Source organism: Camelus dromedarius, chromosome 7 (assembly GCF_036321535.1).
Source record: "Camelus dromedarius isolate mCamDro1 chromosome 7, mCamDro1.pat, whole genome shotgun sequence".
In the NCBI taxonomy this organism is placed as follows: domain Eukaryota; kingdom Metazoa; phylum Chordata; class Mammalia; order Artiodactyla; family Camelidae; genus Camelus; species Camelus dromedarius.
The window spans coordinates 83,271,548-83,294,691 of NC_087442.1; the positions used below are offsets into that span (position 1 = coordinate 83,271,548).

Here is a 23,144-nt window from a genome sequence, read left to right on the forward strand (position 1 = left end):
GCAGGGGCTGGGGGCAGGAGATAATGAGGAGATGTTATTGTTTAACGGGTATAGAGCTTCAGTTTCACAAGATGGAAACAGTTACGGGGATGCACAGTGGTGATTTTTGCACAACTGGGAATGTATTTGATACCACATGCCTGTGCACTTAAAAATGGTTAAGATGGAAATTTTATGTTATGTGTATTTTAACACAGAGATAGAGAAAGCTTGTCGGCCTGTTCCACCAGGGCTACTTTGGGGGCTACTAACCCCAAAAGGACCTAGCGGGTTGCACGTGGCGGGAGAGGGGCGGAGGAGGGGGCCGCGATGCGCACCACTCGCGGGCAGAGCACAGCGGCCACGGCCCCAGACAGCCCTGCAGGCCCCGGAGCAGCGCAGGGCGACAGGGCGGCAGACGCGGGCCTGCACTTGTTCCCAGACCGTCCTGCGGGCGCCCTCACGGTGCAGAGCGCCGGGGCCGCGCCCTCCCTGGAGGGGGCGTGAGGCGGGACCCCTCGCATCACCGGCGCCAGCTTCTCCTCCTCCCCGCCCTCCCGCCCGAGCCCTCCAGCCGGTTGGCCAATCCCAGCCGGGCTCCCGCTCCCGGATCTCCCGGCTGCTGGTGGCGCGGGGCCCCGAGACTGCGCGGAGAGCTCGAGCTTTGTGCCCGGCCGCAGGTAAGGCGCGCGCCGGCGATCGGGGGTCGCGCGGGGCTTTTTTAAGACCCTCAGGCGGGAGCCTGCAAGCCGATGCCCGCGGGGAGACCGGGTACCCGCCCCGCGGCCGGAGCCCTCGGCGCCCCCAGCCCGGGCCGGCGCGGAGCGGGGTGGTCCGGAGGCTCTGCTGGCTGGGGATCGCGACGTGCTCTCCGCGCAGGGCCTTTCTTAAATAAACAAAGACGGATTATTGAAAACATTAAATCCATAGGTCACTTGCAAAATGCTTATGGTTTCGGGTTTTATGCGGACACCGTCGGCTGGGGCCGGCGCGCTGTGCGGCGTAGTCCGGGTGCGGCGGCCGGGAATCGCGCGGGCCGGGCCGGGCTGGGGTTCTGCTCCTCGGGGCGAACCCCGCGCGGGTCACTTAACCTCTCCTGGCCGCGCTCTGCTCCTTGGAAACTGGAAAACCTTATCATAGACGCTGTTGTGAGGGTTACATGAATTAAGTGCAGTCTAAAAACACAGCCTGAGCTCCCAGCAACCACAGGGTTCTCTGCGACGGACATTTCCAAGTGCTGATACCTTGAATTGTGCTGCAAAGGACTTAAGGTAGTTTGCAATCGCATAGAATAGTAACGAATCAACATAAAATAAATAGAACCAGATGTGGGGAGCAGACAGTGTAAGACAGGAAGTCTGAGGGCAGAAAAATAAAGTGCGAATCTTCTGTGAAAATGAAAATGTTCTGTATTTAAGGAACTTACATTTAAATAGCCACGTGTGTCTAGTGGCTGCCTTATAGGACAGGGCAGATCTGGTACTATTTTTGTAGTTAAGTCTCAGATTTGTCTCTAGGAAAGTAAATTGATCAGTTGCATAGTTCTCGTTATTTGAAAGTAAAGCATACTTCGTTCATTCATTCATCTTCAAATATTAATAGCCTTGGAAGACGTGGAACCATTCCTTATAATTAACTGTAAAGACGATATTCTGTGTTTCATTATTAGAGCACCCTGATATACTGCCATATGAAAGTACTCAGTTGAGGAACTGGGGCTGGGAAGGATAGAGTCAGTGAACATGGCATAATTTATAACTTCTAAAAGAGTTTTGAGTAATTATACAAATGTTAACTAACCTTTATAGCAAAAATTAAAATACAGAGATAAGCAAAAAGAAATGAAATCACTAAAAATTACACCAGAGACATAATTACAGTTAATATTTTGATGTATTTATATATTTACAGATTTTTGCCCCATGTAGCCACTTTATTTTCCTTGGCAGGCCCTAAAGAATCCAGCTCTCTTCAAGGGTGAGGGTAGCCTTCACCTTAACCCTGGGACTTCCCAGGCCAGCACCTGGCCCGATCTGAGGTTACCATCTCCCTAATCCTTCTGCCTGTACTTCTGCCAGTGGCCTGGCTTGGGGGCAATGGTTTCAGGCAGCTAAGAGAGCTTTTCAGAGAGGAGGAATGTCACAGCTGTGGTTCGTTCTGCATGAGGAGTAATCCAGAGTTCCTCATCCTTGGCACTGTTGATATTTGGGGCTGAATAACTCTTTTGTTGTTGTTGTTGTTGGGGTGGGGAGGGTGTCTTGTGCATGAAAGGATGTTTGGCAGCATTCCTTGGGTACTCCCCCTTCTCATCATTACAGTTGACAGTCAGAAATGTTGGTTGAAACCACTTGGGTTAACAGAAATTGCTAAATGATTGGTCACATGCTCTGAAGAGGTTCATATTCCAATTGCGTGTGAGAGAAAGACTGAGGTGGCAACGGAGGCGTAAGTTAAGCCAAGGCATAACTTAAGTCCTGGCTGTATTATTCCTTTGTGGTGAGATTTTGGTGGGCAAGTAAGTACATCAGTGAGGATGGAAATAGAAAAATGCACAAAAGTGAAATAAATTTTTGAGGGGACTCTAAAAAAGAGGGGGTAGAATTCAAGAAACCAACAAGCGACAGTGAGGCACCCAGGAAAGGGGTTTGGCGGGGTGCCATCTCCACCCTGGTCTGAAGGGGCGGGGAAGGGACTGTGGTACCAGCTCAGAGGTGGGGTGGGGGTGGGTTGGACTACCGGAGGAGGAGCTGCCCTTTGGGGCTTTTGTGGCCTTGGCAGAATGCAGCCACGGCCAGAGCAGCAGCCCAGCGGGACAGGCCAGGTGGGAGATAAGTTCACCAGCCTCTCCCTTTGTTATGAGTCCAAGCTTATGGTGTTCAGCCATGGGACAGGCCAATAAATCGAGAGACGAGGTATCGGGCGAGGAATAGCAACTTTTTTCCAAGGCCAGCAGACTGAGAAGATAGTAGACTAGTGTCCTTAAAGAACCATCTTACCCAAGTTATAATTCAGACTTCAAGAGGGAGGTGGTGTGGCTAGTTGTTGCAAGCTTTTTTTGGTGGGGGGCCAGACCCTGAGGGGTTGTGGTAATCCTTTGTTCCTGCAGTTGTCCATGTAGGTCGGCTCACAATGTTCCTGTAAACCGCCAAGATGACAAATGTTACTCTCTGTTCTGCAACTTTTTATCTCTATATGAATGAAAAGCAAAGGTCAAGCCTGGGAGGCACAGAGCCTGGCGAATGGGCTAGCATGTATATTTCAGGCTATTGGCGAAGTTCTTTTACAAAGATACGGAGCCAGCAGTGACTCACCACAGGCAACCGTGCACAAAGTTGTGAGAGAGCAAGGAATAGAGCCAATGTGGAGTCAGGTTTGTTCTTCTCTGTTACACCTCTCCCCTCCTCTGCCCACTGATCTCCTCTGGCCAAACTCAAGTGGAAGCTGAAGGGTGGGGAGCCCAGGTGATGCAGCCTGGGGAGGTCAGCTGGCTCCTGAGGGGGCAGGAGGGGGCAGACAGAGAACCACCATCAGCAAGTGATCTAAGGTCTTCCTGCCTCTGAAGAATGAAAGTTGGGGGGCCCTACTTCTTAAGGGTTACCGTGGGAGTAAAAGGAGATAGACAAAACATGTTTTTGAAAAAGAAAAAAAAAAAAAAAAGCACATACACACGTAGGTCACTGCTGCTTTTGACCTCTGGCTCTGTTCCATGCAGTAATGTCGTAATGCTGTTTTAGCCACTACAGGATTTTTTTTTTTCCAGCTTTATTGGGGTGTAATTAACAAAAAAATTCTTAGATATTTTAAGTAGACAATGTGATGATTTGATACACAGAAGAATTATGAAAGTATTCTCTCCATCCGAGTAAATTAACACACATATTTACTGTTTTTGTTTTTGATGAGAAGGTTTAAGTTCTACTCCCAGCAAATTTCAGTTATGCAAGACAGTGTTATCAACTATAGTTACCATTTTATATATTTTTAGATCCTCAGACCTTATTGATTTTATAACTGAAAATGTGTACCCTTTTACCAACCTCTTCCTATTTCCCCCATACCCCAGGCCCTGGGAACCCCTTTTCTACTCTTTCCATGAGTTTGATTCTTTCGTTCTTTTAGATTCCACATTTAAGTAATAATACCATGCAGTATTTCTCTTGCCCTGTCTGGCTTATTTCACTTGGCTTAACACCATCCGGGTTCACCTATGTTGTCAAAAATGAAAAGATTTCCTTCTTTTTTAAGGCTGAATAATATTCCTCGGTACCTGCAGGGGATTGGTTCCAGGATCCCCTCTGGATACCAGAATCCTTGGCTGCATAAGTCTGTGATATAAAATGGTATAGTACAGTGAATATGGATTACACATCCTCAGATATGGAGGGCTGACTGTATACAGATCATACCTTTATCTTTGCATCCATCGATCGACACTTAGGTTGTTTCCATGTCTTGGCTATTATAAATAATGCTGCAAAGAACATGGGAGTACATGTATATCTCTACAAGATAATTATTTTGTTTCCTTTGGATATATACTCAGAATTGGGATTGCTGGATCATCCAGTAGTTACATTTTTAATTTCTTGAGGAATCTCTGCATTGTTTCCCATAGTGGCTGTACCAGTTTGCATTCCCATCAAGAATGCACGAGGATTCCCTTTTCTCTATATCCTCACCAGCATTTGTTATCTTTCTTCTTTTTGATAATTGCTATCCTAGCGTGTGAGATGATTTCTCTTCATGGTTTTGATTTCAGTTTCCCTGATGATTAATGATGCTGAAGGCTGAAATCTTTTCATATACCTGTTGGCCTTCTATATATCTTCTTTGGAAGAATGCCTATTAAGTCTCTCTGCCCATTTTAAAATTGGATCATGTGTGTTTTTTAACTATTGAGTTGTATGATTTCCTCATATATTTTGGATATTAACCCCTTATGAAATATGTGTGGTTTGCAAATATTTTCTCCCATTCCATGGCTTCCTTTGCTGTGCAGAAGCTTTTTGGTTTCATGTAGTCCTGCTTGTTTATTTTGGTTTTTGTTACCTTTGCTTTAGGTGGCTAATAAAAAAATCATTGCCAAGACCAATGTCAAGGAGCTTACCCCTCATGTATTCTTCTAGATTTACAGTTCCAGATCTTATGTGGCTCCATACAAATTTTAGGGTTGCTTTTTCTATTTTTGTGAAGAATGTCATTGGAATTTATAGAGATTGCACTGAATCTATAGATTGCTTTGGGTAGTATGGACATGTTAATAATATTAATTCTCCCAGTCTATCAGCACAGAATATCTTTTTATTTCTTGTATCTTTCAGTTTCTTTCATCAGTGTCTTAAGAGTTTTCATTGTACAGATCTTCACCTCCTTGGTTAAATTTATTCCTGAGTATTTGTTTTGGATGCTGTGGTAAATGAGCTTGTTTTCTTAACTTCTCTTTCTGATATTTTGTTGTTCGTGTATAGAAATGCAACTGATTTTTGTGTACTAATTTTGTGTCCTGCAACTTTACTGAATTCATTTATTAGTTCTTACAGTTTCGGGGTAGAGTCTTTCGATTTCCTTCACGAAGTATTACATAATGGCTTAAAGTCTGTTTTGTCTGATGCAAGTGTAACTCTTCCTGCTTTCTTCTGGAAATATCTTTTTCCACCTCTTCACTTAGTCGTATGTGTGTTCTTTAAAGTGAAGTAAACATAGCTGAGTCTTGTAGCTTTTTGTTTTCAATGTCTTCAGCCACTCTCTGTGTTTTGATTATATGTAGTCCATTTACATTTAAAGTAATCATTGCCAGGTATTAACGTCCTATTGCCATTACATTGTTCTCTGTTTGTTTTATAATTTCTTTGTTTCTTTCTTCCTCTCTTGCCATCTTCCTTTGTGATTAGATGATTTCTTGTAGTGCTCTGCTTTGATTCCTTTTCTTTTCTCCTTTGTGTGTCTACTATAGGCTTTTGCTTTGTGATCACCATGAGGCATACATAAAATATATTTATAATAGTCTATTTCAAGCTGATTGCAACTTAACTTCAAATACATCCTAAAGCTCTACTTTCATACATTCCCTCCTCCACATTTTATGTTTTGGTGTCACAATGTACATCCTTTTTAAGTTGTTTATATTTACAAGTAATTATAGTTATTTTTAATTCTTTCGTTACCGAGTCCAAACTCGTTGCATGACAGGCCAATAAATTGGGAGAAGAGATGTTGGGGCAAGGAACAGCAACTTTACTCGGAAAGCCGGCAGGCCGAGAGGATGGCAGACTATAATGTCTTGGAGAACCATCCTGCTCCAGTCAGAATACAGGCTCCTTTTATGCAAAAAAGGGGAGAGGGTGTGGTTGATTGTTGCAGACTTCTTGGTGCAGGAATTCTTTGCTCTTGCTGCAGTCCACGTAGGCCAGCTCATGGTGCTCCTGCAAAACCTCCAGCAAAACCTCCAGCAAAACAAATGTTATTCTCTATTCTGCAATTTGTTATCTGTACGTGAGTGCAAAGCTAACAAGACTAAGCCTAGGAAACAGGGCACAGGGTTAAAGCCAAAGGAATAGAGCTAACACGGAGTCAGATTTGTTCTTTATTACACTTTTGCCGGCGTTATAAGTGATTTACCCACAACCATGATCATATTAGAGGATTCTGACTTGAACTGTATACTTTCCTTTATCAGTGAGTTTTTCGTATGTTTTCCTCTTACGAATTAGCATCCTTTCATTTCGGCTTGAAGATCTCCCTTTAACATTTCTTCTAAGCCCGGAATAATGGTGATGAATTCCTTTAGTTTTTTGTTTGTTTTTTATATTTTTAATTGTTTGGGGGGGGGATGTAATTAGGTTTTTATTTATTTACTTATTTATTTTCATGGAGGTACTGGGCAGGACACATTCTGAACACTCTACCACTGAGCCACCCCTCCACCCCCCAATTTAGCTATTGTTTGTTTGGAAAATGTTTAAATCTTTCCTTCAATCCTGAAGGGCAACTTTGCCAGGTAGAGTAGCCTTGCTTGGCTTTTTTTTTTTTTTTTTTCCCTTCCGTTTACATTCCATTCCATTCTGGCCTGCGAAGTTTCTGCTGAGAAAGATGATGATAATCTTATGGGCGTTCCCTTGTATAGAACATGCTGATTTTAGCTTAGTGCTTTTAAGAATCTCTTCTTATCTTCAGCTTTTGACAGTGTAATTATGCTGTGTCTTGGTATGGATCTCTTTGGATTTATCTTCTTTAGTCTTTGGGGGGCCTCATGGATCTGGACGTCTGCTGCTTTCCCCAAGTTAAGGAAATTTCCAGCAATTAATTCTTTGAATAAACTTTCTGCCCATTTCTTCCTCTCTTTTCTCCTTCTGAGACCCTTATAATGCATATCTTCGACCACTTGTTCTTGTCCCATAAATCCCTTCAGCTATCTTTACTTTAAAAATTTTTTTTTCTTTTCGCTGCTCTGACTTTAATAATAGTGCTCTTGTCTTCCGAGTTCACTGATCTTTCTTCCATTGATCTAGCTCATCTGCCCTCCCCCACCTCCTTTTTACAGAAGCAGGAACCAAAGCGCCCAGAGACCATGTGCCCCTGCCTGGGTCACACAGCTACTGGGCACCCAGGCCAGTTCTAGAACTGTGGTCTCTTGAGTCACAGGCAGGCTTTTTATTTCCCAGAGATCGTCTGCATGCTCGGACTCCGAAGCGGTTTAGTAAACCTGCTGCCTTAGTTCTGGGGGAAGGAGAAACCTACTTGAAAATGCTTCTGGCAGGTTATTTATGCCAAAGGGTTAACTTTTTCTCCTTTAACTTTCTAGTTGGACCACTACAGCCAGAGCTGACCTTTGTAATTACACAGCAATTCAGGAACTAACTCAAGATTCTTCTTCCGTTTTTTGTTGTTGTTGTTGGGTTTTTTGGTTTGTTTTTTGGAGGCATACCGTATATTTCTGGGTGAGAAAGCTGAATGATTAACGCTAATTTAATTTATAAACTTGACGCAATCCTATGCAGAGTCACAGTGGAATTTTTTTTAACTTGACAGAGTTGATTAATCTAGGAGTCTGAGCAAGCAAGAGTACAGAAGAATACTGAACAAGTTAATACGAGAACTTACCAAACGACCAGATATCACGACATATTGTAAAGCCACAGAAATGTAAATAATGTACTTACTATAGGCATGGGGACTGAGGTCAGTGGTACAGCAGAGAAAGTAAAAAAAAAAAAAAAAAAAAGGAATAACCATATTCACAAGAATTTAAGTATAAGTCATTGGGGGAAAGGATAAAATATTCATATGATATGGGAACAACTCAACTGTTTGGGAGAATTACATTAGCTCATGCCACATACCAAAATACAGTTGAGACTGATTAAAATGAATACGTAATAGAGGGAAAAAAGTTAACAACCTAAAAAGAAAGTAAAAATGTGTCTATTGGTCTTCCCAAACATAATGCTAAAAGTCCAAAACTTAAAGCCTTTTTTGTGTTTGACCATTAAAATATTAAACCCTTGAAATAAAAAGACAAAATGAAATCTTGTTAGAGGGTTAGGTCTTAGATCTTTTAGAACATATTAAAATGTAGAATAAAGTTCTCTCTGAGTTCGGTTCACACTTTAACCGGTTTTGGCCGGTCAGTGGAGAGGAAGGGAAAGATGTGTGTGGGCAGGGAGGGTGTTGAGAGATGGGGTTTGCTGCCTCTCCCAACAGTGCTGTCTTATTATGATGGGAGTTAAAAGCTGGAGACGGAGGAATGTGGAGAGGATCTGGCCAGGATACCCCTGCTGAATGTGCTTTGTAAGTGATAATCAATTCATCCTCAGTAATAGACTGCCGATGCCCACGGTGGTAGGATTTCTAGGTGAAGTCCTTTCTCATCATGCATGCACATCTCTGCAGATTGCTTTTGTTTTGTTTTGCTTTCCCCAGATTCTGTGGGAAAGCAGTAAAGTTCCTAAGTGATGTTATATAGACGGTTTTTATAGGAAAGCATTTTTGGAAGTCCTCATTAGACAGGGAAGCTGTAGTAATACTTCTGCGAGGACAGAGGATTCAGGGCAACTTAATGATTTCTCCTGAACGAGGTCTGGGGACTGGAAACATAGATGGGAAACAGCTGGATCACTAGGTCAGAGGTTGCTGGGCGGTTTGGAGTTTTACTAGACGTTGCTAGACTGCCTTCTGTAGAGATGGTGCCTGCCTATGGTTAGTTCCTCAATAAGGTCAGAGAGTATTTTCCTCCACACTTCGACCATCACACTGTGGCAAACATTTTGATCTCTGCCAACTTGATAGAGCCTCTTGATGAGGTAATTTCATGACTGAGGTTGAGCACTGTTTTAAGAGTCACCAGATTTTCCTTTTCTGGGAGTCAGACAGCATTTTAGAGCCAGAACGGACCTTTGAGATGAAGTCCAACCCTTCAGCCTACAGATTGGGAACCTGTTTGGCCATGGTCACTTGGCTAGTCCATTCCTGAAGCCAGACCAAACCCCAGATCTCCTATTTCTCATAAAAGCTCTCTGGGTGAGTGTCAGACGGTGCTGTAAAGGTCTCTGTGGCAGTCTGAGCTTGACTCTAGAACCAGAAAGCTGGAAATTACAGGGCAAGGCCACAACACCGTGACTGTGAGGCCCAGGGCTGGAACCCACCCTGAACTCCAGGTACCTGATCTGCAAAATGGAATTAATATTAGCCTTTTTGCCAAGGCTGCAAGGAGGAGGGTTGGTGCAGATAAAGTAGCTGACACAAGCAGGCTCTCACAACTGTCATCCTCTTCCTCCTGTTTTGTTATCTGACTTCTCCACTCACATGGAAGCTCCAACAGAGACGAACTAACATTCTTCAGATTATAAGTAAAGCTCAATGGTGTTGGGGCGGGCATCACTGCGGGGAGGGCAGCAGGGCAGGCTCTCCTGGGAGCCCCTGCGGTCCAGACTTGGTCCTTGACTTAGCCGTGGCCTTTTCTGGCTTTCCTGTCAGTGTCTTGGTCAGCCTTCATTCTCGAGAAGACATCACGCCTGTGCTGACTCCCGGGGATCTGAGAAGAACGCTCCCCCTCTTTGTCACTCCCTCTCTGCTTTTGAGGGTTTGTCTTCCAGAAAGTTCCCGCTTTCAGATTTCCCAGGAAAGAGGAAAGGGCTCCAAATGGCAAAAGGAAAGGCAGCACGTGGCCAGGTTGGGTCACGAGACCCACTGTCAAAGGAGGAAGGAGGAACGGGCAAGAGAGGAGGGAGGGAGTTACTGAAAATGAGTTATTTTCAACACAAGCCCCCACGATCATCCCAGGCGTTCTTCGGATGGCCAAGGTTTTTAAAAACGGGTGTTATTATTTCACAGTTGCTCTTCCCAGTGGCCTAACCCTTCTTATATTTTGAGAGAGAATAAGATCAAATGCAGGGCTGGGTCCAAGGACAGAGGCTGCCTCAGCCCTCCGTTCCCGGAGGTCCTGGAGGGCCCCGCTTCCCTGCTCAGCAACTCAGGAGCATCCTTTGCATTGGCTTCCGGGACCCTTCCTCTCCTCCCCTCCCACAACCAGGTGGAAGGGCTGGAAAGGCCTCCTTAGTCCTTTGCCGTCGCCTCTGTCGTCCACTCACCATCCTAGTTTAATAAAGAGGCAGTTGTAATGGTTTTGAAAAATGAGAAATTTAATTTTTGGGACCCCTTTGTTTTACCATCAATCCTGGTGATTCTCTGTGATTGGCTCTTTGACCATCTGAGTGCCATCTTCCTGGATGCCTGTTGAAAATGCAGATTCTTTTTTTTTTTTTTTTTGTACTGAAGTATATAGTCAGTTACAATATGTCAATTTCTGGTGTGCAGCACAGTGTCCCGGTCGTGATATATATACATATATTCATTTTCCTATTCTTTTTCATTAAAGGGTATTACAAGATATTGAATATAGTTCCCTGTGCCATACGGATGAAATTTGTTTATCTGTTTTTATACATAGTGGTTAACCTTTGCAAATCTCAAACTTTCAGATTTTTCCCTTCCCACCCTCTTGCCCCCAGTAACCATATGATTGTTTACTATGTTTGTGAGTCTGTTTCTGTTTTGTAGATGAGTTCATAGTGTCTTTTTTTTAATTTTATTTTTATTTTTAGATTGTTAACCTCCCTTCCTACAGGGTAGGAACTCTGGGGGTGGAACTCAGAGATGCGCATCTTCAACAGGCAGTCCTGGGAGGTGGTGAAAATTTGGAACTGCTGTTACTCTGCACTGGTTCCTTATTTATTTCTGTTCCTTCTCTCTCCTGTTTCCTCTCATGTCCCCTTTTTCTTTCCTCATTCCTGTGATTCATGCCTGTTTGCTCCCTCCTTCCTCCTCCTCAGTGCTCAGGGTTCAGAGTAGCCTGTTGAACTGTTTTTTTAACATAATATGTTTAAGTCCTTTGGAAACTCAGCTAGGAGGGAAAAAAAAGAAGTACGTGTTTCCTACTGCCTTGATTGTCCCCATAAAACAAGGGCAGATACAAAGCTATCCTCTCCGCGCACCAATTTTAGACAGTGCATCGTTTTTTCAAGTACACAGAAGCATCACGTTTACAGCTACTCTTTGATACAGGAGGTGGACCTTGGGGATTCACAGTGGCCTTTGAGAGAAGCATGACTGGCGAGACATCCCAGGGGAGCCAGCTGCCGCCTGGCTCAGATGAGACACCAGCCTGGGTACCCTCCCAGGAGGGCACAAGGTGGTGAAGGCATTTGGGGTGGATGGGGCCCATGGGACAGGAAGTGGGGTGACAGAAAGGGTGGGATGGCAAAGGGGACGTGTCTGCATGGAATTTGGGATGGATGCCACCCATGTTCTGAACCTCTGCTTTTGTCTTCACAGCTTCTGCACAAAGAGACCAAGATGAATGCAGAGGTGAGTTCTTTCAAAGGACCCAGTGGAAGGAATGCTTTTCTTGTAGTGCCCTTCCTTCCTCCTTCACCAAGCATCTTCCTTCCCTCCAGAGCTTTCAGAAGCAACAGCACAACCTTGGAAACTTGTCCCCACCGTCCTGATGACACGCGTATGGCCCCGGGTGATAGGGAAAGCATTAGGCCCCTCTGAGTTCGTATCTGTGTCTGTCCAGCTTCAGTCCGATTAGAATCTATCTACTTCAGTTCATCCTGAAACAACACTCGTGGGCTCAGGGTGGAACGGGCTGCAGGGCATCAGGGTGCTGGCCCAGAGCGCGGCCTTGTGTTCTGGGGACGCTTGCCTCCCCTTCCTAGGACCTTCCTCTGCGGCATCTCCTTGGTGGTCTCACCTCCACTGTGCCTGTTCTTCGATCCAGTGAGATGTCTAGTCTTTTTGTCCCTTTGCTTTTTTTCCTGATGGATCAGCCCTTTTGCTTTTACTCCCTTCCAAGTCCAACCTAGACCCGGGGGTCCATCTCTCCAACTGCCTTGGTGCCCATGCCCCCAACTCCTTTTCCTCTTGTCTTCTCCGTCCCCCCATGGGGTGGTCTTGGGTGAGTGGCCCAGCTCCATGCTGTCTGTGGCTGATGGACACAAAACCCCTCATCCGGTGCTCAGCGTGCCCACCAGGCCCCCTGTGTGGCCCCAGGCAGCTCTCTTGCCCTTTGCCCAGAACAGCCGGGTCTGGTCTTCATCGCTCCTCCCCGCTGCCTCCTCCCTCTTAGCATCTGGGTCACTTTTTACTTTACGGAGAAAGATTGGAAGCATGAGACATCATCTTTCTCAACTGCTGCCTCTCCAGTCGTCTTGTTTCCCTTTTCATAGTGGGAGGGATGTTTATCCGTGAGAGAGCTCCAGGCTGTGAGTACAGGAGAACCCAATTTAATGTGGTGGTGTTTTTCCTCTTTTTTTAATAGTGGAAAAAAAAATTCTAATAGCAGTACTGGGAATTGAACCCAGGACCCCATGTATGCTAGAAACACACTCTACCACTGAGCTATGCCCACCTCCACCTCAATTTAATGTTGTTTTTATCCTGAAAGTCCAAATGGAGGAGTCCAGTGGCTCAGCGATCTCATTAAGGATCCAGGATTTTTTGTCTCTCTTGCTCGCATCCAAGCGTTGGCTTCCTCCTCAAGGCAGTGTCCCTTATGTGGACAAGCTGCCAGCAGCTGTTGGGGCTACATGCCTCCTCACTCACTCTGAGCAGGAGAGAGAGATGGCTTCCCGCAGCTCCCTCAGAAGAATGGGAACCTCTTTGTCTGAAGCCCCACCTAATGCCTCCTTAGATCTTATCAGCCAGAACCTGGCCACATGCTCATTCCTCGACCACTTACTTTGTGTCCAAGGAGTCAGGATTTTTGCCACCTGGAATGAGGCCCACCTGGAGCATCTTCCTGGGGGCTGGATATAGGAAGAAGGAAGGGGAGTGCCCATTGGGAAAGGACGCATTGCATCCGGTCCCAGACATTTCTGGTGAAAGTGTGCTGACTGAAAAAAAGAAAAATGCACAACCTAAAAGTTGAGAATCGTGTTTTATTTGGCAGACTTCCTGAAGACTTAAGCCTGAGTTAAGCCTCTTGGATCATTCTGAGGGATTGTTCCCAAGAGGTAAGGGAGGAGCCAGGATATATAAGAATTTTTGCAAAACAAAACAACGAAACAGGTAGTTGGAACATCAAAAGATGACTGACTGCTAATTAAAACTGAACATCTCAAGTTAATGAATTTAATGCTTTTCTATGTATGGGAAGGTGCAAAAGAGTCTGGGCTCACTGAAATTACTCCTTTGTTACGCACCTGAGCTGTCTGGGGCCAGTATCCTGTTTTTCTCCATCCTGAATCCCCTCGGGGTGCACCGTTGGGGAAGCTACAGTGGCTGATGGCTTGGGGGCCTCAAGGCCCTTTGTTTCCTGAAATGGCAGGTGACATTGTGTGTCCACGCTCTTCGTTGCAGACTCTGCTGCCTGTTCAGACCTCGCACTGCCTCCCTCATTATCTCCTTTTCCAGCTGCACTGTCCACCTCATTTCTGCCGGCTCTTTCCCTAAACATTCCCAGATGCTTGAGTTTTTAGTTTCTTCGAAACAAAAACACAGGAGGTCTTGTCAAGCTACTGTAATCCTATTTTTTTCATCCCCTTCAGAGATCTCTGCGGTAAATTCTCCATCGTCTTCTCTCTCCGAGTCCTTCTGTTGCCTGTGGATGCAGCCGGTGCTCCAGGTTCTTGTCCCGTCCCAGGAAGAATTCAGAGACAAGACGTAGTGGTTAAAAAAAGTAAAGTGAGGTTTTATTAAGGGATGGATAGGACACTCAAGGGGAGAGCGGGCAGGCTCAGGTGAGCGGCTGCCCTGAGTTTCTTTGGCAAGTTGGTTCCATAGGGTGTAAAAATGAATGGGCAGAATATTCATTGGGGAGGGAAGGGTTTGGGGTCGTATTCTCTGATTATCACCCCAACTCCACCTTCCTGAAGGGAGGAGGGATTTTTGTCCTTATTTGCTCTGGATCAGAAGTGTCATGGTGTCGGTGCATGATGGGTGGTACTTCTGATCTGCAAGGCTAATTTTATTGAAATGAGGGCATAATGAGCAAAAGGTTACATTGGGACACCGGAGATGCCTGCCTTTTCTCACCTTTCTTTGTCGGGGTCTCCAGGCCACTCATCACCCCAAAAGGTGTGACCTCTTATCAGCCCACAGGTTCCTGCTTTCCTTTCTCTGCCCGGGGACCCCTGGTGCTGCTTACATGATGTATGGTTTCCTGCATTTGGCCTGTGCCCCTCCTTTCTGCCCAGTTCCTGCCATTTGGTCTGTGTCCCCCTTTCTCTGCTCATATCTAGCTGTCTGCCTGCTCTAACAATTCTCCACCCGCTGCAGTCTGCCTTCTTCTCCCACCATTGTACTGAAACCCATCTTTAATAGTAGTTTTTTAAAAACCTTATTTTTGTAATAATGTAACTACACAGGCCTGGTACAAAACTCAAAAACTGTAAAATATTAAACCGTCAAAAGTGAGCCTCTCCCACCCTGGGGCTGACCTTTGTTAACCACCTTCTGGCGCCCCAACCCCTTATCTGCAGGTCTCATGACTCACTCCTCACTCGGATTCTCCTGGTCTTGGGAGTTCCTGAGAAAGAGGAGGAATTTTGCATTAATATTAAGCTTTTACAAGCCTGGCCCTGCAACAGTTCTGACAATCATCAACTACCCTTTCTGTCCTCTAATCTCGACCTTTCTTTCCTTGGTGACTTTTAACTCTCTCAACTTTTTAAAAACATTCCCAGACCTTGGGGCTGCCTCTCACTACTGCCCCCTCTCTTCTGCCTTAAACCCTCTGTGACCACCTCGTGTGACCCCTCTCACTCTGCTTTCCTGTCTCAGCCCAGTGCAGCCTGCCGTGGTCCTCACCGCTCCGCCAGAGCTGCTCGGCTGAAGGTCACCAGTGGCCTCCGTTTGCCAAATCCAGTGCAGACTTTTTCCGTGAAGCATGTGACACGTTGACCAGGGTCTTGCAATGTCCCCATGACACCTCCAGGTTCCTGCCTGTCTCTCTGGTGACTTCCTTTCAGACTCTTCCTTAGGTTTCTCCCTGCTCCTTAACAGTTTGTGTTTCCCAGGGTACTTCTTGCCTGGGAAGTGCCCGCTGTCATGGGGACCTCCTCTGACCCCACAGCATTGACCTTTCAATCGTATGTTTAAGAAGGTCCCAGTGGATCTGCTCAAGAAGGTCTTTTTCATCAACTCCAGATCCACACACCCAGAAGCCCGGATTGTCCATCTCCAGTAAGAGGTTCCGCAGTGCCTTATAACCCAGGCTCCCCACCCTCCGCACTGTAAACCCTGTTCTCGGCTTGATTTAATCCATCACCAGATGGATGCAACAACACACTGGCTGAGACCCTAGCCTTGGCCTTCTGGCTGTAATGATAAAAGATACTGACAGGGGACCTGTAGTCACGGGACTCAGTGGTAAGTAAGAATTCACGGATCTCTCAAATCCGTTTCTGACTTGACGTTCTGCCTCCCCCTCACTTCCTCACTTTCCCAACTCTGTGCATTACTGTCCTAGTTTATTCCCTCCTGCTGCCATTCGCTCTCCGTTTTAGGGGCAGAGGAGGAGACCTCAGGCCCCGGGGGGGAATGCTCAGCCCCAGTTCATGACACACCATCTCCATTGCTCTGGGCAAGGCCCCTCTCTGTATTTATCTTCTCTTTCCTTTTTGTCTTCGTCCCCATTCTCATCCTCCCAAAGACAGCTGTTCTGACGTCTAACTAAATGTCCGCCTTTTTTGTTCGCGTGTATTCGTGAAAATATGTTAATTTTTTTTTGTCCAAATGCCTTTTACATTTACATAGAGTAGAACAGACTTGGGTTTTGGCGAGTTAAAGTACAGACATCCACGTGTGTAACCATCACCACCGTCAGGATTCAGCCCCTCCCTCCAAATTATTCCCTTCTGTTGCCCCTTTTTGGCACGGCCTCTCCCACCCCTAAACCCTGGCAACCACTGTGTGACATACTTTTAATTCAAGTGATTGTATTGTGTTCCAGTTTACATCGTGTTCTCTTTCTTTTTCCCACTCAGCCCTACATTTTCAAGGGATGACATGTAATTAATCTGCCGCACGCAACCTCACAAAGTGCGTCCGTTTCAGTCTAACAGAACTCCCCGTGTGCGCGGTGCTGTCACTACCTCTGTTTGTAGACAAGAAAAGTGAGGGTTGAGAGTCCATTGCTCCAAGGCACATGGTATCAAGGGCAGACCGGGGATTCAGGTCCTGAAGTTTCTGACTCCACGCGTGCCTTTCTTCTTGTCTCTCTTCAGCTGATCCTATCGACCCAGTTCAAATGTCATTTCTGCCGCTCAGAAAGCTTTCTCAGCGCTTCCTCCCTGGAAGCGATGCCCCCTCTCTTGTGAATTTCCATCGCCCTTGACTTACCACTTTGTTAGTTACCTTCTGTTGTCTGACGTGGAGGGCACATCTTAGTATGCCCACGGCACCTGGCGTGATGCCCCAAACAGAGTGTGTCCTCACTGTCAGTTGACTAAATGATGGGATGACTCAGAGGCTGTTTGGTAATCTTGTAATGCAATCCAGAGCTTGGGCGAGTCGGCCAAAATGTAGAAGAGGGAAGACATGCAGTGACTTGAGGCTGGCGGGGGATTGTCGGGGAGGGAGGTAAAGGATCTCAGCTGCAATCAGCCCTTTGGTCTCAGAGGCTTTGTCAGATGCATGAATGACTTCCAGGATTTTCCACGTTTCAAGCTGAGGGCCTGATAGAATTCGTGGAGTGACTGGCTTTTGCCCAGAAGTTTAGAGCACAGCCAGTCAGGCGGGGCAGGTGCTTGGAGTCCAGCAGAGAACCAGGTGATCCAGGTGAGGGTGGGGCGGTCAAGTGAGAGTACCAGTTTGCATTTCTTTCTGGGACTGGAGCTCAGAGAAGAGGGTGGCTCAGAGTGCGCGATGTTGGAGTCTTCGACACAGGGGTGGTCATGAAAGCCTTAAGGATGAGGGAACCCCCACCCCACTCTGGGAATGTGAGAAAGAGAGATGAGCAGAGGGATAAGGATGAGCATTGGGGAATATCCACAAAGAGGCACAGGATAAAAAAGGACAGTGGTGATGTGGGAAAAGGAAACCTCACTATGAGGTGAGAGAAGATGAAGAAGGAGTGAGTTTCAAAAAGAGGGGAGGGTATAGCTCAGGTGGTAGAGCACATGCTTAGCATGTATGAGGTCCTGGGTTCAATCCCCAGAACCTCCTCTAAATAATAATAATAATAATAATAATAATAATAATAATAATAATAATAATAATAATAATAACAACAATAACAACAACAACAACAACAACAACAACAACAACAACAACAACAACAATAAATATACCTAATTACTTTCTCCCTGGACAAAAATAATTTTAAAAAAGAAAAAAAATTTTTAATTAAAAAAAAATAAAAGAAGGTCCACTTAAGTGTCAAAGATGAGTGAGGTCCAGGAGAGGCCAGATGAGGGACAGCCCTTGAGCTGGGCAGTGAGAAGATCTTAGATGACCTGCGGTGAGGCAGAGAGGAGTGGCACTGAAATCCAGATTACAGTTGGGCTGGAAGGGTGAGTAGAGGGTGCAGATGCAGCCCAGAGAGGTGTGGAGTCGGCTGATTTGGGGGCAATGGACAGGCTACTGTCAGGGGCAGAGGTCCCAGAGGCTGGGCAGCAGAGGACACCCAGCACTGTAGCGGGAGCCCCAGGAAGGGAGCTGGGAGTAAACCCAAGGCTCTATAGAGTTCCTATGTGCTCAGAGCATCCCTGGGATTTTTATTTGTATCTACTTTGAGTGGTTGTACTTTAGATAACATATATTTACATGATTCAAAATTTTTAAGGATTTAGCAAAAAAAGAAAAAAAAAAAAAAGATTTTCCCTGAGAAGTCCTCTTCCCTCCCAGATACTCTGTTCTCATGCTCCCTGGCAACCAGTGTCACTGATTTCTTGGCTGTCTTTTCAGAGAGATTCTAAACATATACAGTAAGTATATTTTTTCTTTCAGCTGCCCCTCCCTCCTTTCTTTAACGCAGACTATAACAACTTATACGGGTCTGCATTTCGCTTTTCTCACCCCACAATGTATCTTGGAGATCAGTCCCTTCTCATATGTAAAGAACTTCCTTGTTCTTTTTCATGGCTCTGTAACATTCCATTTCAGAGGCACACCATAATTACATAACCAGCCTGCTGTTAACAACATAGCCATTCTTTTCAGTCTTCCGCTGTTACAAGCAAGGCTGCAATAAACATGAGCCATTTCACTTGGGTATACACTTTAGAAATGGGTTTACCCAAGCAAAGAGTATTTGCATGATAAATATTTCCAAGCTGCTCTCCACAAAGGTTACCTGCTTTTTTCTCCCCTCTGCAACATACGAACACAAATATTTTCCCACGCCAGCCAGTGCATTGTCAAACTTTTTGATTCTTGTAAATGAGTGAAAAACATGCAGTTGTTCTTCTTGACCTATTTGGAATCATTCTCCTTTTTTTTTATAAGTAAATTCATTTGTATCGTATTTTAGATTCCACATGTAAGTGATAGCCTATGATCTTTTTCTGACTTACTTCGTTTAGGATGATAATCTCTAGGTCCTGTCTTCATTTTTGAAGGGTAATTTTGCAGGGTTCAGAATTTTAAGTTGGTAGATTTTTTTTTCCTCTCAACCCTTTTCAATATTTCACTCCGTTCTCTTCTTGCATGCATGGTTTCTGAGATGCTGGATATACTTCTTATCTTTGTTCTAAGGAAAGATGTTTTTTGCCTCTGACTTCCTTCAGGATGTCAAGATGTTACTTTTTATCTTCGATTTTCTGAATTTGAAAATGATATGCCCGAGTATTGTTTTGGGGGGCTGGCATTTATTCTGTTTGGTGTTCTTTGAACTTCTTGGATCTGTGGTTCAGTGTCTCACATTAATTTGGGGGAAATTTCAGTCATTTTTGTTTCAAATACTTATGTTCTTTTCCTTCCCTCTTCTCCTGGTATTCCCATTACACGTATATTACAGCTTAGTTGTCCCACAGCCCGTGGGTGCTCTGTTCTCTTTTTTCCAGTCTCTGTTCTCTTTGCTTTTCAGTTTTGGGGGTTACCATTGCTGTGTCCTCAAGCTCAGAGATTCTTTCCTCAGCTATGTCAAGTGTCATAAGCCCATGAGGCGTTGTCTTCACTTCTGTTACATGTTTCTGATCTCCAGCATCCCTTTTTGGTTCTGTATCAGGATTTCATCTCTCTGCTTACACTGTACCAGTGTTCTCGGATGCTGTCTGCTTTACCCATAGACCCTTAGCATATTAGACATCGTTGTTTTAAATTCCCAGTCTGGGAAATCCAACATCCCTGCCGTGGCTCGTTCTGGTACGTGCTCTGTCTCTTCAGCTGTGTTTTTTGCCTTTTGCTGTGGCTTGTCATTTTTTCTTGATAGCTGGACGTGAGGTGCTGTGTAAAAGGAACTGTTGTAAATGGGCCTTCGGTCACGTGGTGGGGAGGTGTGGGGGAGGGGAGCGCTCTCTAAGCCCCATGGTTACCCTGGACTTTGAACTGTACAAGTCTTGCTCAGTTTTCTCCTCCCTCCTTACGTGGGAGAGTGTGACTAGTGGGGGCTGGAGCTAAATATTTCCTTCCCTGAGGTCAGTTAGGGTCTGATAATGCCCCCGTAGGTTAGGGTCTGGTTAACTAGTTTCCCATGAGGGCAGGCCTGGTTGGGAAGAAACACGATGCTCTGGTGTATGTCAAAGTGGCTGTTTTTCCCTCTCCTTTTTGGGGGCACAAGGGGGAAATTCCTCTAATATTTCCCATGGGAACCTGGCCGAGCTCCCAGAGGTAAGTCTTACAAGTGGAGAGGGTCTCCTGTGCCTGGGGCCCTCTTGGGGTCGCGGGGTTGTCCATAGGGAGCATCCACAACTCATGTGTCCCAGTTAAGGCTTTCCTCCTGCAGCTCTCAAGCCTCTGCTCCACTAAGTTACTCTCTGCATTAGTCTCTCTGTCTCTGCAGTCTTGTATCCTCATCTCTCTTCAGGACCCTCGATTTAGCTTTAGTCAGTGTTTCAGTCTGTTTAGCTGTTTTCCGGTTGCTAGTGTGGCATGGCAACGTGCGGGCCCCTTACCTGTGGAATGGGAAACCAGAAGCCTTCATCTCTTTGATCCGCAGTTTCCTTCCAGAACATAAAGCCTCGTGCGAGATGAACAGGTGCCAGTTAAAATGGTCTAGCCAGTCATTTGTCTCAAAAAAATCAAGTTCTTTCCCAGAGAGGAACTCAACTGAGCATGTCAAAATTTTCGCCCTCATCTTGTCCCCACGGGTCAGTTTTGCAGGGGAATGTTGTCTGAACCAAACTCAGAAGCACCTTCGGTCTGACACAGCGCAGGCCAGGTTTTATATACCAGTTTGCGTGTTTTGTTAACTGTTGAAATGGAAAGAGCAACTTGGCTTCTTACAGGTAATGAAGCTGTTTCTTAACCTTGTGGCCCTTTCAAAGCTCATAGAAATTCTGTTCCTGGTTGTTTTCTGGAATGTAGTAACTCAATAGTTCATCTTAGGAATGCCATAAATATTCAGCCTCATAAGGAGATGGCTTGTGTCCTTCTCTTGGTTAAAGAAGAAACACATTCGATCAGACACGTGTGTTTTGATTGTAAAGTCCAGATTTCTCTATTGACTGTCTTACTGCTTCTTTGCACCGGAGACGATCAAAAAATAAAAATGAAAACCTAGACTTGTAACCCAAGAAGGTATTAACTGGGCTGAAATGCCTGTTGTCAGTTGGGCATTGTGGCCGCTGCCTTCCGAATTCTCCCCGGACTCAAAGAAGACAAGCCTGGAACTACATTTCCCAGGGTTCTCTCTCCTGTGTGACGTTGGCCAGCTAGAGGCACTCTCGCGAGATTTGGAGGGCAGACGAAAGACTATCATCCAGGGGGCGCAGTTGCAGGCAGATGTGTGGGCCAAGGCTTAGCGGTAGAAGGCAGACTCCTGTAAATCACCTGCTCCTGCGCCGCAGGCTGAGGGAGGCTGCAGATGTTTCAGACATCTTGGCTTCCAGGAAGCTCTTGAATATCACTTGCTTCAGTGCAGCAGGGAGATAGCATCTCTGGCTTTAGCTCCCCAGTGGTAGCAGTGGTTATATAAGCCTCTAATTTCCTGTGTTAAAATGTTATGCTTAGAACTCGTTGAATGGTTTCTCTTTTCTTGTGGGGTTTGTAAGTAAGTTACGTAACAACAATAGTACAAAGTCTGGGAGAGAGAAGATGAAAGTATACTGTTGTAAGGGTCTTACGTGTGAAATGGTGTCATGTTACTTTAAGGTAGGCTGTGCCAAGTAAAATATGTGTCATATGAAGGGCCTTAAAATAACCGCTACAAAAAGTTACAGCTGTTAGCCAACAAATGAGATAAAATGGAATTGTAAGAAATACTTTATTCATCTTAAGGAAGTCCGAAAGAGAGGGAAAAGGAACAGATTGGACAAATAGAACAAACAAGAAGACAGTAGATTGAAATCCAGCCATATCAGTAATCACAATGTAAATTGTCTGAACACTTCACTAAAAGGCAGAGATGGTTAGGTTGAATAAACAGACCTGACAATATGCTGCCTATGAGAAATTCACTTTAGATAGAAAAACACACATTGGTTAAAAGTAAATGGATGCGAAAAAAATGTTCTATGCTAACACAAATCAGTGGAAACTGGGAGTGGATTGTTACTATCAGACAAAATAAATTTCAAGGCAGAGAATACTCCTAGGTATACAAATGGTCGTTTTAGAATGATAAAGTGGTCAATTAATCAAGAAGACATAACCAACCTAAACATTTACATACCTAAAAATAGAGCTTTGAAATATGTAAGTCAGAAACTGATAGAACTGTTAAGAGAAACAGACAAATCTACAATTGTATTCAGAAATTTCAATACCTAAAAATAATTAATGGAATATATAGACAAAACCAGGATATAGAATAAAGATATAGATAAAAGATAAGGATAAAATTAGGATATAGAAGACTTGAATAACATTATCTACCAACTTGATCTAATAGACTAGTGGAACAGTCCACTCAGTAAGAGTTGAATATACATTATCTTCAAGTGTGCTCCATTTGCCAAGATAGACCATATGCTGGATCATAAAACATGTTCAAAATTTTTTAAAGGATCCAGATTATTTAAAGAATGTCCTCTGACTGCAACAGAGTTAAATTAGAAACCCATGATAGAAAAATATCTGGAAAATCTGTAAACATTTAGAATCTAAATAACATACTTCTGAATAACCCATTGGCCAAAGAATTAATCACAGGGAAGTCAGAGAGTGTTGATAACTGAATGAAAATGAAAGCAAGAATCTCACAGTTTGTGGGGTGGCAGCTAAAGCATTGCCATCACTTACAGGGAAATTTATAGGAAATTAAATGTCCATTTTTGAAAAGAAGGAAGTTTCCAAATCAATAACCTGAACTTCCACCCTCAGCCACTTAAAAAAAAAAAAAAAGCAGTAGCATATTAAACCACAAATAAGCAGAAATTTTGAAGTAATAAAGGTAAGAACAGAAATTAATTCAATAGGAAACAGAAAAAAAACAATGAGAAAAGCAGTGAAACCAAAAGCTGTTTTTCTGAAGTCATCAGAATTGATAAACCTCTAGCTAGGCTGCTCAGGAAAAAAAAAAAAGAGAAGACATACGTTACCAATAACAGAAATGAGAGAGAGGATAT

The 23,144-nt window shown here is 44.7% G+C and overlaps 1 protein-coding gene across 4 annotated transcripts in view; it reads left to right on the top strand.

The window, feature by feature from the left end:
• Window positions 1-509: 509 nt before the first annotated feature.
• Window positions 510-23,144, top strand: part of BLVRA (biliverdin reductase A) — a 51,411-nt gene continuing 28,776 nt past the window's right edge. The window contains exons 1-2 of one of the 4 annotated variants that reach the window (XM_031454621.2): window positions 510-659; window positions 11,809-11,841. In XM_031454621.2, coding sequence (XP_031310481.2) covers window positions 11,830-11,841 — 12 coding nt within the window. In that variant the 5' untranslated portion in view covers window positions 510-659; window positions 11,809-11,829. Of the gene's footprint in view, window positions 660-2,743; window positions 2,801-3,230; window positions 3,350-8,742; window positions 8,767-11,808; window positions 11,842-23,144 lie in introns of those variants that run through there. The other 3 variants (XM_064487729.1, XM_031454616.2, XM_031454620.2) reach the window with 3 other exon arrangements.